Genomic DNA, 14,977 nt, shown 5'->3' with positions numbered 1-14,977 from the left:
GGATACTTTATATTGTAATAATAGAACTTGAAACTGAATGTGGCAAGGAAACATTAAAGAGTTGGCAATTATTAAAAAAAAAAATCTCTATATAGGGTAGCATTGTGGTGGGGGGTTTGGTGAGGGAAAGGATGGAAACCAATAGCAATGGAGAACTGAGCACCAAAAACAAGAACTGCTGTACTGTTAGGATCGCCAACACTGATTTGTCTTTAGAAAACACTCTTTAGAAACTGGGCATTTTCCAGAACAAAAAACAGCACCTTCAATTTAAACTTTCAGTCAAGCTCTTGAAATTTAGGTAATTATTCAGATTTGTTGGATACTAGATGATGCTAAGTGTTGTATAAATCCATTGGAAGCCATAGAATGGAAAATGTCAGGCAACCAGAAAGACATCAATTGTCCCATCTTGTCCCAGAGAGAGAACTAGTGATTTTTCCAACATTACCATAAAATTACCTACTCTGAAAGCCTGAGGTGGGGATGGGTTGGGATAGGGTTTGATGGAATCACTTCTGGGTAGGATGATTAATACAACTGAAGGAGATCTTTCACCTTGGAGAATAATTCAGGCCTCAACAACTCCTTGGTCTGCGTTGGCTTTGCAACAGCAGCAGACTTTTAATTCATAATATACGTGTGTTTTCATAAAAAGGAAAATATAGATACATTTTAAACATAAATATATTTTAAAGGCTAGACCCAGAATGGCAGTGTGTCACTTCCATTGCATCCTGTGGGTCAAGGCAAGTCATAAAGCCATCCCAGAGTCAAGAGGAGGGGCAGTGGACCTCACCTCTCAATGCGAGAAGTAGCATGTGCGTACAGGGAAGGAAGGATTTGATGGTGGCCATCTTTGGTAGCTATCTAACTCTAACTAGTTACTTTAATTCACTCAGACGTGTGCATTCCAGTTTATGCCCTTGCTTCCCCACCCTGCAGCTGATCTCACAAAGTCACTAATGACTCCTAATGAGCATATATTATTTACTTATACTACATATCTTTTACATGTATCTTTCAATATGCCATTTACTTCTTTTTATATATATTTAAAACTTTTTATTAGAAGTTTTCAAACATTCAAAAGTAAGCGGAATATTATAGTGGACCCCCATGTACACATCACCCAGCTTTAATGGTTATTAACTTGGGACCAATCCTGTTTCAACTATATCCTGACCCACTTCTCCCCTCCTGTTATATTGAAGCAAATCCCAAATATATTATTTCATCCATCTATGTACATTTTTTTTGTGTGTGTGAGGAAGATCAGCCCTGAGCTAATATCTGATACCAATCCTCCTCTTTTTGCTGAGGAGGATTGGCCCTGAGCTAACACCCGTGCCCATCTTCCTCTACTGTATATGGGATACTGCCACAGCATGGCTCGACAAGCAGTGCCTCGGTGCGCGCCCGGGATCCGAACCAGTGACCCCGGGCCGCTGCAGCGGAGCGCATGCACTTAACTGCTTGCACCACCAGGCTAGCCCCATCTATGTACATTTTTAATGACTGTATGGTATCTACATATTCGTATATTTATACAATCCTCTGTTTTTGAAAATTTGTAGCTTTTATTTTTATCATTGAAATTATAACAACTGCTACCACATATTTTTAATTAATGAAATACCAACAGCATTTTCACATCACTGTTACTTATTTTCTTATTTTTATCCTCACAACTTCCTGTAAAGTAAGTAGAGCAGGTTGTATTATCCCTATTTCATACACAAGAATTTTAGGGGCCAGCCCGGTGGCATAGTGGCTAAGTTCACATGCTCCACTTTGGCGGCCTGGGGTTTATGGGTTCAGATCCTGGGCATGGACCTACACACTGCTCATCAGGCCATGCTGTGCCTTGTCCCACATACAACATGGAGGAAGATTGGTGCAGATGTTAGCTCATGGACAGTCTTCCTCAAGCAAAAAGAGGAAGATTGGTGGTGGATGTTCGCTCAGGGCCAATCTTCCTCACCAAAAAGAAAAGAAAAGAAAAGAAAAGAAATTTTAGAGTCCAATGACAAACTGTTGGTAAACAGTAGAGTAGGAACCAGAACCCAGATCTATTGAATCAAGTTTGTTTATTTTAAACTAAACCTTGGCTAACTTAAACAAAGTTATTCATAAAAGTAACGTGCATATGATAGAAATATGCTGCTTTAAAAATTTCTAAGTATTCATTGCACATCCATTAAGTATTAGATACTATGTTGGACACTTTCCTCTTTAATCTTCACATAAATACTCTGAGATAAGGATTATCTCATTTTACAGATAAGCAGTGGAAACTCAGAAAAGTTAAATGACCCATCATTACACAGCTAGTAAGTAGTGGAATCTAGATTCTCATTTAGGTCTTCTTGCCTCCAAGTTCAGTACTCTTTCCACTGTTCCCTATGTTAGTATTTCAAGGACTACCTCTGTTTTTTTTTTTTTTCTGAGGAAGAATCGCCCTGAGCTAACATCTGTTGCCAGTCTTCCTCTTTTTTTACTTGAGGAAGATTAGCCCTGAGTTAACATCCGTGCCAGTCTTCCTCTATTTTGTACGTGGGTCACTGCCACAGCATGGCCTACAAGTGGTGTAGGTCTGCACCTGGGATTTGAATCTGTGAACCCAGGCTGCTGAAGCAGAGTGCGCCAAACTTAACCACTATGCCACGGAGCCAGCCCCAGAAAGACTACCTCTTTTTTATTAAAAAACCAAAAATGACTTTTTGAACATGTACTTTTAATTAACTTGTTGTATTCAAAGGCATATACATATAATTTTCACATCCAGCAAAGATAGCCTCTTCATTTATAACCTTGTATCCCAAGTCCTATGAAATGCTGTGGGTGTGTATGTGTGTGTGTGTAATGCTTTTTATTTATAATGGAAATAATCATTTTTTGTAAGGTTATTACTTGCTACTAAGCTTTTAGAATTTTACTGAGTGACTGGTATGTGCAAGGTATGGTGCTATGGAGGATATAAAGGGTACTCACTCATGAAGTCTGTCTTCAAGCAACTTGCAATGTAGTTGGGAAAATAGTACAAGGTAGAAAGTCAATGCCATAGGAGCAGAAAAAAAGTTATTTGCCAGTGGTAAAAATACTATCCTTCATACAGGCATAGTGCTTTACAGCTGTCATTTCATTCAGTAATTTATAATATATTGAATACCTACCTATAATATATTGAATACCTATTGAATAGATAGGTATTCAATTTATATTTATTTATACAGGTCTTTATATGTATGTAACAGTGAGGCAAACAGACAAGGCTTCTGTCCTCACTGTTATCACTAGAAACCAAACATTTCAGAAAGAGAAATCTGACAAGATATTTGTATAGTCCTTGTCTTAGTCCGTTCAGGCTACTCTAACAAAATACCACAAACGTGTAGCTTATAAACAACAGAAATTTATTTCTCACAGTTCTGAAGGCTGGAAGTTTGAGATCAGGGTGCCAGCAATGTTGGGTGAGGGCCCTCTTCCAAGTCACAGTATTCTCCTTGTATCCTCACATAGCAGAAGGGGCTAGGGGGCTCTGTGGGATCTCTTTTATAAAGGCACTGATTGCATTCATGAGGGCCCCACTCTCATGATCTAATCACCTTCCAAAGGTCCTGCCTCCTAACACCATCACATTGGGCATTAGGATTCCAGCATGTGAATTTGAGGGGAACACAAACATTCAGACTGCAGCTCCTGGCCTCCCCAAATTCATGTCCTTCTCTCATGCAAAATACTTTCGTTCCATCCCAACAGCCCCAAAGGTCTTAACTCTTCCAGCATCAACTTAAAAGTCTGAAGTCCAAAGTTTCATCTAAATATCGTCTAAGTCAGATACGAGTGAGACTCAAGGTATGATTCATTCTGAGGAAAATTCCCCTCCAGCTGTGAACCTCTGAAATGAAACAAGTTATACACTTCCAAAATACAATGGTGGGATAGGCATAGGGCAGACATTTCACTGCAAAAGAGAGAAGTAGGAAAGAAAGAAGGAGCAACAAGTGAGTCCAAAACCCACACAAGGCAAACAACATTAACTCTTAAGGCTTGAGAATAATCTTCTTTAACTAGATGTTCTGCCCTCTGGGGCAAAGGTCCTATATTCTGGACCCACGTGGAGAGGGTGGGGGTCTTGCCTTCTGGACATACTAGGGCATCCCTGCCCCCATGGCTTTACTGGGTACAGCCACATGGTAGCTCTCATGGGTTGGAGTTTTACTCTGGTGGTTCTACCTGTTGAGGTCCCAGGGATGGCCCCACCCCCATGGCATTGCCCTGGTAGGGGCTCTCGAGGTGGCCTTCTGCTTGGGGTATGTGCCTGCAACTTTGGGTGGCTCCATCCTTCTAAATTTAGGTAGAGGTAACTATGCCCCCACAGCTCTGCTGGGCAGGGGTCAGGCCCCCATGGCTGTGGGCAGCACCACTTTGGTTTGGGCTCTGCCTTGGTTTGGGCAGAGGTTGTTTGGCCTGTTGAAACCCAAGCAATGGTCCCCCCACTTTTTGAAACTGAGGAGGCAGCCTGATAATCTCTGAATTGTGTTTAGGGTTCTTCTTTCCTTGTGTTGAAGAATAGCCCATGTTCATAGCTATATAGCTGTATGGTCTCCTCCTGTGAAATCTAAGTCCAACAGCCTTCCTCATTACTTCCTCGCATGTTGAAACGAACTGTTTTCCTGCTGGGGTGGCTGATTAAGTCTGTGGTTCAAACCCATACTAATCCCTTCATCAAAAGATGGCTTGGCCACACCCTCTTCTCTCCTGAACAAGCTTTCTCATTTCTTTCAATATGGATAGGTTGAAAAACTTCCAAATTTTTAGGTTCTGCTTCTTCTTTGATTAACAATTCCATCTTTAAGTCATTTCTCTCTTTTCGAATTTTACTCTAAGCATTCAAGAAGAACAAGGCCACTCCTTAAACACTTTGCTTAGAAATTTTCTCAGCCAAATATCCAATTTCATTGCTTACAAGTTCTACCTCCCACAAAACACTAGGACAGGAACACAATACAGTGAAGCTCTTTGCTAGTTTATAGCAAGGATCGCCTTTACTCCATTTTCCAATAACGTGTTCTTCGTTTCAGTCTGAGACCTCATTACAATGGCCTTTACCATCCATCATATTTCTACCAACCTTCTGTTCACAACCACTTAGGTATTCTCTAAGAAGGTTGAGGCTTTCTCTACAGCTTTCCTGTTCTCCTGAGCTCTCACCAGAATTGCTTTTAATGGTCTGTTCATGACAATGAGGTTTTTTCTGCCATGCACCTCAAAATTCTTCCAGCCTCTACCCATTACACAATTTCAAAGTCACTTCCACGTTTTTAGGTATTTGTTGCAGCAGCAGTCCACTCTCAGTACTGATTTTCTGTCTTAGTCTGTTCTGGCTGCTGTAACAAAATACTACAGACTGTATAGCTTACAAACAATAGAAACTTATTTCTCACAGTTCTAGAGGCTGGAAGTCTGAGATCAGGGTGCCAGCAAAGTTGGGTTAGGGCCCTCTTCTGGGTTGTAGACTTTTTGTATTTTCATCTGGAAGAAGGGGCTAGGGAGCTCTGTGGGATCTGTATTATAAAAGTACTAATCCCTCCCATGCGGGCTTCATCCTCAGGACTTCATCATCATCACACTGGGTGTTAGGATTCCAACCTGGGGAATTTTGGGAAGACACAAGCATTCACACCGTGGTAATCCTCTTAAGAAACTATTCAGGGCCGGCCCCGTGGCTTAGCGGTTAAGTGCGCGCGCTCCGCTGCTGGCGGCCCGGATTTAGATCCCGGGCGCGCACCAACACACCGCTTCTCCAGCCATGCTGAGGCCGCGTCCCACATACAGCAACTAGAAGGATGTGCAACTATGACATACAACTATCTACTGGGGCTTTGGGGTGGAAAAAAAATTAAAAAAAAAAAAGAAACTATTCAATCTTTTATTATTATTATTAAGACTATTTTTTTTAGAGCAGTTATAGGTTCACAGAAAAATTAGGGAGAAGGTACAGAAATTTCCCATATATTCCCTGCCCGACACATTCGTAGTCTCACTTATTATCAACATTCCCCACCGTAGTGGTACATTTGTTACAACTGATGAACCTACATTTGCACATCATAATCACCCAAAGTCCATAGTTTCACTCTTGGTGTTGTACATTCTGTGGGTTTGGACAAATGTATAATGACATGTATTCATCATTATGGTATCATACAGAGTATTTTCACTGCCCTAAAAAGCTCTGTGCTCTGTTTATTCATCCCGCCCATCTCCCACCAACCCCTAGCAACCACTGATCTTTTTATTATCTTCATAGTTTTCCAGAATGTCATATAATTGGAATCATACAGTGTGTAGCCTTTTCAGATTGACTTCTTTCACTTAAAAATGTGCATTTAAGTTTCCTCCATGTCTTTCCATGGCTTGATAGCTTATTTCTTTTAGTGCTAAATAATATTTCATTGTCTGGACGTACCACAGTTTATTTAACCATTCACCTACTGAAGGACATCTTGGTTGCTTCTAAGTTTTGGCAATTATAAATAAAGCTGCTGTGAACATCTGTGTGCAAGTTTTTGTGTGGACATAAGTTTTCAACTCCTTTGGGTAAATACCAAGGAGTGCGATTGCTGGATCATATGGCAAGAGTATGTTTAGTTTTGTAAGAAACCACCAAACTGTCTTCCAAGGTGGCTGTACCATTTTGCATTCTCACCAGCAGTGAATGAGAGTTCTTGGTGCCCCACATCCTCATCAGCATTTGGTGTTGTCAGCGTTCTGGATTTTGGCCATTCAAGTAGGTGTGTGAGTCATTTTTTTTTTTTTCACTAGCAAAATTTTACAGATCAGCAACCTGTTTGTGAATTTTCCTGTTTTTCCCGGCAGCCTCAATAATATTCAAAGTTGATGCTCCATAAGTGCAAAAATTCTCCTGAAAACATAACAATGTAATTACATAGTAGAGGTGACGATTGTCAGCATATGGAATGTGATGTCGGCATGTGCCTGCCAGTTTTTTTGGTTTAAGGAACAGCGTAGACAGGAGATAATGCTTGTCCAACTGCTTGCTTCCACAATAGTTGTTATTAGTGCCGTCAGGTCAGTTCTGACTCTTGCGTACAGCAGAGCCGAATGCTGCCCGGTCTTTTTGCGCTGTCCTCTCACCTTCTGGTGCTATATCAGACAATGCTCCGCTGCCATTCATAGAGTTTTCATGGCCAGTTTTTTGGGAAGTGAGTGGCCAGGTCCTTCTTCCTAGTCTGACTTAGTCTGGAAGCTCCACTGAAACCTGTCCACCATGGGTGACCCTGCTGGTATTTGAAATACTGGTGGCGTAGCTTTTAGCATCACAGCAACATGCAGCTACCGTAGTATGACAACCAACAGACGGGTAGTGTGGTTTCCTGACCAGGTGAGAGCACCAAATCTTAACCACTAGACCACCAGGGCTGGCTTTTGTGTAGTGCCATAGTCTATAACAATAACTCAATAAATCATTTTAAACAATAATACTTGCTTATTAAACATTTGAAATATTTTTTGCAAAAATTAAAGGTGATATGAGTCCAGAGAATGCACTTGGGAAATATCTATTTACATATCCAAATATTTGAAACCTCTTCCAGAATCTAGATCCCTGCAATAATAGTCTGTGTTATTTTGGCAGTTAAATTGCCATAAATAGTGACAATGGAATGTTTTACACTTTTGTCATCCAATAGAAATAGAATGTGAGACACATATGTAATTTAAAATTTTCTAGTAAACATTAATAAAATGAAAAAGAAACAGGTGAAATTAATTTTAATATTATATTTTATTTAATGCAACATATCCAAAATGTTATCATTTCAATGTGAGTCAATAGAAAAAAATTACTGAGACGCTGGCCCGGTGGCGTAGTGGTTAAGTTCACATGCTCCGCTTTGGCAGCCCGGGGTTCACAGTTTCAGATCCCAGGTGTGGATGTACACACCGCTCATCAAGCCATGCTGTGGCAGGCATCCCATGTGTAAAGTGGAGCAAGATGGGCACGGATGTTAGCCCAGGGCCAATCTTCCTCAGCAAAAAGAGGAGGATTGGTAACAGATGTTAGCTCAGGGCTAATCTTCCTCACCACACACACACAAAAAATTTACTGAGATATTTTATACTTTTTGTACTGGGTTTTCAAATAATATATGTATTATCAAATGAAGTATGTATTCTACACTTACATCACATTTCAATTCACATTTCAAGTGAATCCACATTTCAAGTACTCTTGAACAGCACAGTTCTATTATTCCCTAGCCCTCAGTCATTTTCTGAACCATTTGGATGCAAGAAAACCAGTGTGTCCTTCAAATAATGTCCAAATGCCCTGAGCCGGTGCACACCATACATCATTACTATCATCTTTTTAGGAGTCAGTACATTTAAAGTAATAGCCATATCTGAACAGCAGCCTTCTACTACTTGCTGAGGGGATTAGACATTATCTCTTGAATAAGATGTGCAATTGGTTTTGTATTAAATACAGCTCTTCTTTTGGAATCCTCTGCATTTTCTGCAAGAACTCTTGGATTTCAGGCCAACTGCCAGCTGCATATCTTCAGATAACTTCTAAATCACACTTTGATCTGCACACTTTCCAGACTTATTGAGAAGGCTGTCTTTTCAGACTCTATCCTTAAAAGACAATTCCTCCTTCCATAGTCATGTATTCGAGGTCACCAGATGTTATAGTCTGGCCCAGATAGAAAGGTTGTGATGCATCCCTAGTAAACAGAAGATACTTTAAATTTTCACCAACAGCAAATGTAGTGGGGTGTGCAAGGAAGAACCACTGATAGTTGCCACCATGCTTTTCAAAGACTTATCTGTAAATTTTCCTCATCTATCCACATATCGTATTTTTTTTTTTTTGTATTAACCTATCATTTTTAGTACTGTAGGCCTCTGTTGCCTCAGTGTTTGGTCCAACTGTCTTTCACTACAGTCCAATACTGCTCATCTTTGATACAGTGAACATGCATACGTTCCTTTCCTGAGCTACATGCGTTGCACTTCTGAGATGTTTAGGAAATATTTTCTGTTGTGGGGGGGAAGGTGATGGTACTCGTGGTTTTGAGTTTTACCTCTGCGTGAATGTTCATTTGCCTAAACACAGTTATTAAAACACAGTAAATGCTCCCGAGCAGTGTGCTCTTAAGAAACGATACATTCACAGCGCAAACCGTCTTTCAGGCATTGAGAACAGTGCGCAGGTCAAACGCAGCCTCGGGTGGGGTCGCCCACGTGGTGCAGAGCTGGCTGCCGCGCTCCCCGCTGGGCCGGTCGACTGCAGAGGGCCGCTTCTCCGTGGTTTCGAGAAGGGGGCGGGGCATGATGGCTTTGGGGGTAGGCCCCGGAGTGCTGTGAGTTTGAGGTGCTCTGAAAGTTCTGGGCCTCTGGAATACCAACCAACAGTAAAATTGAAAATGAGAGTACGTTGAGCCACAGATTGCTCTAGAGTTGTCTATACTTCAACACTCAGAAAAAAAGAATTTGGAATTGAGTTTTATATCATGATTGTGTATTCTATACCTGGTACACGTTTCTTATGTTAATTTGCATTGGGTCCTTTTTAAGGCTTTTGTTTATTTTACTTATAATATTCATTTTAGTATTTTACTTTATATCTATGCACTTTTAATTCTCACAGAACTTAAAAAAAAATACCCATATATTTTTCGATTCTTTGTGACCTATGCTTTTTGTGGACGTGTGTGGTTAATCAGAGTCTCTTCTATACTCTTTCTGTCACAATCTGTAAGTATTAAAACTACCCGGATTTTTGACTTAAACGTACCACCTATGGAGCTTATGAGAATATACCACTTTCTGATATTATTGTGACTTTTTGATCAACAAATCGAGTATGACATCTGAGGTCTTACTATTCTCTTAGATTGAATTTATTCTTAATATGTGTTGACCAGTAATTTCTAATTTCTAGTCCAACGAAGAAAATTCTGTTGATGAATACTCATGTAGTATATATTACATTGTATTAAAAGTATCAAACCTTTGGTATTTTGATCAATTTTTAAATATGCACTGAAAGAGTCTTTAATGTGATAAATTGTATGTAATTCATATCCATTGAAGTACTTTAAATATTCTTAAAGAATTTGATAACATTGTGAGATTTTTAAGTCCCTTTCCAAAAGGGAAATGTGAATTTTTATATTTTTTCTATTTTTCCTCACTTTCCAGATGCAACAGCTTGAGAGACAAGTTATTGATGCTGAACGTCAAGCAGAAAAAGCTTTTCAACAGGTAGGGTATAGTTTTAGCTAAAAAAATTTTTTTCTGCCTCTACCAATATAAACATTGTTTTGCCCAAAACAGCCTTCAAAATAGCCCTCAGCCCTTCTGTACATCTTATCATTTTGACAGTTCATGAGCTGGATCCATAGACAAAATGGAGAACCTAACTGTATTTTGCCCCTTCACAAATTTTCAAAAGGATAAAAATGCCTGCATGAGGAATTTTTATTTTACTTCCGAGAAAATCGAATATGACTTTTATTGTAATCCTAACCATAATGAAGTATATGTATACATATGTTCATAGCAGCTTTATTTATAGTAACAGAATTGGAAATAATATGAATGTTATATTATAAAAGAATGAATAAGTGAACTATATCAACTCCATGAAATATTAAACAACCATTAAAAATAATTATTACAGAGCCAGCCCTGATGGCCTAGTGGTTAAAGTTTGGTGTGCTCCACTTCTGTGACCACACCACTCCTCTGTCAGTAGCCATGCTGTGGCGGTGGCTCACATAGAAGAACTAGAAGGACTTAACAACTAGAGTATAGAACTAAGTACTGGGGCTTTGGGGAGGAAAAAAAAAAAGAGAGAGGAAAATTGGCAACAGATGTTAGCTCAGGGCAAATCTTTCCCAGCAAAAAAAAAACAAAAAACAATTATTACAAAGGATAAGTACTAATATGGAAAAATGCTTAGAGTTATATTAGGAAAAATATATGCAAAATTTTCTACTTAATATGTTAATAGATATGAAGGAGAAAAGTCAAACTTTTAATAAATCACTTAACCCTTTCTGGACTTTTCCAGCAATAAAATGAGTGGTTTGGATGAGCCTACCAGCCTTAAAGTTTGTCTAATGATCCTAAATCTATAGCTTCACATTTTATCAAAAAATCTCTGTCAGATTCAATCAAGTCAAAAATTTCAAAATTATTATTTATTCCAAGAAGTGTTTATTAAATTTCTTATACTCTCTCTAAGTTTGTCATGTTTCTTCCCTTCAGTTTGAGTACCACCAAATCTTGCTTTCACCTAAAAGATTTAATTTTACAGAGTAGACGTTTTAGTGGGCTGACAAATTTATAAATAAACCCAATCCAACCTAACCCTTGATTTTCTTGCCAAATCCTTGATTTCTATGCCAAATTTCAACTACTACAAGAGTAGAGAAAATAGTATAAGGAACCCCCATTGCCAACTTCAACAATTGGTCAATTCATGGCTAGTCTGTACCTCCATTCACTTTTTCCCTCACCACCTCCATGCTGGGTTATTTTGAAGCAAATCCCAGACATCATATCATTTCACCCATGAGTATTTCAGCAACTAATCTAAAAATAAAGACTTAGGGCCGGCCCCGTGGCTTAGCGGTTAAGTGCGCGTGCTCCGCTACTGGCGGCCCGGGTTTGGATCTCGGGTGCGCACCGATGCACCGCTTCTCCGGCCATGCTGAGGCCACGTCCCACATACAGCAACTAGAAAGATGTGCAACTATGACATACAACTATCTACTGGGGCTTTGGGGAGAAAAAAGGAGGAGGATTGGCAATAGATGTTAGCTCAGAGCCAGTCTTCCTCAGCAAAAAGAGGAGGATTAGCATGGATGTTAGCTCAGGGCTGATCTTCCTCACACACACAAAAAAAAGAATCTAAAAAAATAAATAAATAAAAAATAAAAATAAATAAAAATAAAGACTTAAAAATCATAACTACGGGGGGCCAGCCCCATGGCCTAGTGGTTAAGTTCAGTTTGCTCTGCTTTGGCAGCCTGGGTTTGGTTACCAGGCATGGACCTACACCACTCATCGGCAGCCATGCTGTGGCAGTGACCCATATACAAAATAGAGGAAGATTGGCACGGATATTAGCTCAAGGGGAATCTTCCTTGGCAAAAAAAAAAAAAAAAAATCATAAGTATGGTACCATCATCACACCAAAAAATAACTGATAGTTCTTTAAAACCTCAAATTTAGATATTGGTAGAAGTACTAGTAGTAATGGTAAGGATCTGTGCTGTGCTTGGCTTTTTTTTTTTTTTTTTTTTTTTTTGGTGAGGAAGATGGGCCCTGGGCTAACATCTATTACCAATCTTCCTCTTTTTGTTGAGGAAGTTTAGCCCTGAGCTAACCTCCTTGCTCATCTTCCTCTATTTTTGTCTATGGGACACCACCACAGCATGGCTTGATGAACAGTGCATAGGTCCACACCCAGGATCCGAACTTGCAAACCCTAGGCTGCTGAAGTGGAGCACATGAACTTAATCACTATGCCACTGGCCCCCTGTGCTTGGCTTTTTATATTCTCTAGCTGATAGGACTAAATAGTAATATCTCCACTTATATCTATAAAAAGCCAATAATTAACAGTAAAATCACACAAGGTCACTTACATTCTATGAAAGACTCTAATGTTTATGTCACTGTCTGTCATTCTACACCAAGTGTCTTTGTTTTTCTCTGTAGTGTCCCTGTTTAGCCCCACACCTTCCAGCACACGTTTGTCAGTCTGTCTGCCTCTCTGACTTTCATGTATCCCTCCTTGTCTTTCCCTTTCTGACTTTGGCCTGTCCTAGTGTTGTCTCTCTTTACCTCTGTACCCATGGCTGTCTCTCCGTGTCTCTCTGTTTGTTCTTCCCTATCTCTCTCTCTCCTTTAACTGTTCGTTTTATAGGAAAAAAAGAAAGACATTGAGGATGGTTTTGTGTTGCCTTTTCTTAAATTAAAATTCTTAATTCGTATATGTAGCAAATTTGTTTAGCTCTGAAAAGTAAACTAAATTAAGTATTTTTTATTTGTGATTTTCAGGATTTTTTTCCTCTGATTCACTGGATCTTAAGAGAAAAAAAGAATCCCCATTCCCAATTCAAGGGAAACAAACCGTGGTAATTTGTAGCCATCAGGGCCCAACCACTGATCTCGATAAGTTAACAGGAAGAATTTCTTATTTGAAGTTGTCGTTTGAGGATGTCAGGTGTAAAGTTATTTAATTCTGTGTGCTACATTTTTAAGCAAAAGAACGCCATGATTGGTTATTTTAGACATACTGCCTTAAATCAAACTCTCCCCTGCCCCTCCCCAAAAGAGTGAGAATTGCAAATCTCCCAAAGTTTCTATATAATTTAGCAAAATCTGTAGATATTTCTTTTTGTCACAACAGTTTAAATTTGTTCAGTTCCTATTTTGTTATACTTCAGAGGAATTGTTTCCTTAAATACTTCATAATGAATCTAAAAGTTAACAGGAAATATAAATAGAGAGCAGATGAATTCTCATGCACTGCTTATATCACCTTTTTTTCGCTTTTGCAAAACTAAGTAAACGTTATTGACTTAGAGTAACTGAATCCTTTGCTGTCTTTAACAATTACCATGGGGCTGTGGCCTATCTGCTGTTTATGTTGCTTAAATTTAGCTTGTCCTTTGTCATTGAGCCATATCCTAAGACTTAAACTGTATTTATATTAACCAAAAAGGAATGTTTCACCACTGAAGGCAGTAGTCAGCTGAAACCAGGTGCACTCTCCACTTGAACTTTGTACATTTTTCTCCTTGTTTCTTAATGAGTGGTTTCGCCTGCATAACAATTAAATAAGTTACCTATAGGAAAAAAATCACATTTTTCCAGGTAAATCTGAGCAATCTGTATACTTAATGTTGCAGTACATTTTTATTGTTATTCACAAGTTTTTAAAGCAGTATGTGCATATCAACCCAGTACTGCTTATGAGTGTTCTTTGAGACAGAAGAGCAGCAAATAGCATATTTGAGAGAGATTGATATGCAGGATTCTTTCTCAAGTATCTGATAAGGTGTATACTCCAGTCTATTAGACTAATTTATGCTAACCAAAGAGGGGTAGATAATTTCCCCTGCAGAAGTTTGTGTTTTCATTCTGTCCTTCCCGGCTTTGATCCCTTGCTTGTATTTATTTCAGACTTGGTAGGAGCTGGATTTAAAGTTCCCTCTGACCACTCTGATATGTTTGCTAATCTGCCTTTCTGTAAAATTAGTTCTTAGTATCCAAGTCATTCTTGGTTCTTAATAAATGATTACTCCTCGGTCATCCTCATATCCAGGACTTGTAATGATTTGCTTCATTACGTGGAAACCTGCTTTATCCAGTGCTGTTCCACTTCGCCTTCAGTGAGAATAGTTCTGGCCTTACTGCATAAATTATGGAGCACTAGGCCAAAATAATTGAGTTTAAATGTGATTAGAATTATTAATTAATGTGCAATAAATTTTATATAACTGGAAAATGGTCTGAGATTCAAAATACTCTTACAATGCCCTTCTTCATTCTATTTTAAAACTATCAGATGTCTTTGTCATGCCGTTGTAATGTATAGATAGAAATAGAAATTTTCAACCTCCACTCAAAAATACAGTCACATCTTGATTACTTGTAGTGGGGGAGGAGAGGATGAAGTTAGAAATGGGAAGAAGGAAATATTGATATGCGTAATTACAATGGGAACAATATTTGCAACTCCTGCTGTCTTCAGTGTGGGCAGGAAAATGGAAAATAGCATTGGGAGTTGTGTCAGAGTCCCCAAGACTACCCACAGGTTTGATGATTCACCGGAAGGACTCACAGAACCCAGAAAAGCTGTTATACTTATGGTTATGGTTTATTACAGTGAAAGAATACAAATTAAAATCAGCAAAGGAAA

At 39.1% G+C, this 14,977-nt stretch overlaps 2 protein-coding genes across 8 annotated transcripts in view; one reads left to right on the top strand and one right to left on the bottom strand.

Moving 5' to 3' along the window:
• PLEKHH2 (pleckstrin homology, MyTH4 and FERM domain containing H2) overlaps window positions 1-14,977 on the top strand; it is a 106,587-nt gene that overhangs the window by 17,099 nt on the left and 74,511 nt on the right. For 5 of the 7 annotated variants that reach the window (XM_058551337.1, XM_058551335.1, XM_058551334.1 and 2 more), the window contains exon 3: window positions 10,240-10,302. In XM_058551337.1, the coding sequence (XP_058407320.1) occupies window positions 10,240-10,302 (63 nt within the window). Of the gene's footprint in view, window positions 1-6,689; window positions 6,801-10,239; window positions 10,303-14,977 lie in introns of those variants that run through there. The other 2 variants (XM_058551340.1, XM_058551339.1) reach the window with 2 other exon arrangements.
• C1GALT1C1L (C1GALT1 specific chaperone 1 like) lies at window positions 8,296-9,368 on the bottom strand. Its single transcript, XM_058551892.1, is given in 8 exon segments — window positions 8,296-8,468; window positions 8,471-8,565; window positions 8,567-8,653; window positions 8,655-8,951; window positions 8,953-9,020; window positions 9,022-9,128; window positions 9,131-9,188; window positions 9,240-9,368. Coding segments are annotated over 8 exon segments (1,014 nt in total).

This window comes from Diceros bicornis, chromosome 12 (assembly GCF_020826845.1).
Source record: "Diceros bicornis minor isolate mBicDic1 chromosome 12, mDicBic1.mat.cur, whole genome shotgun sequence".
NCBI classification, from domain to species: domain Eukaryota; kingdom Metazoa; phylum Chordata; class Mammalia; order Perissodactyla; family Rhinocerotidae; genus Diceros; species Diceros bicornis.
This window is presented reverse-complemented; position numbering and strand designations above follow the sequence as displayed.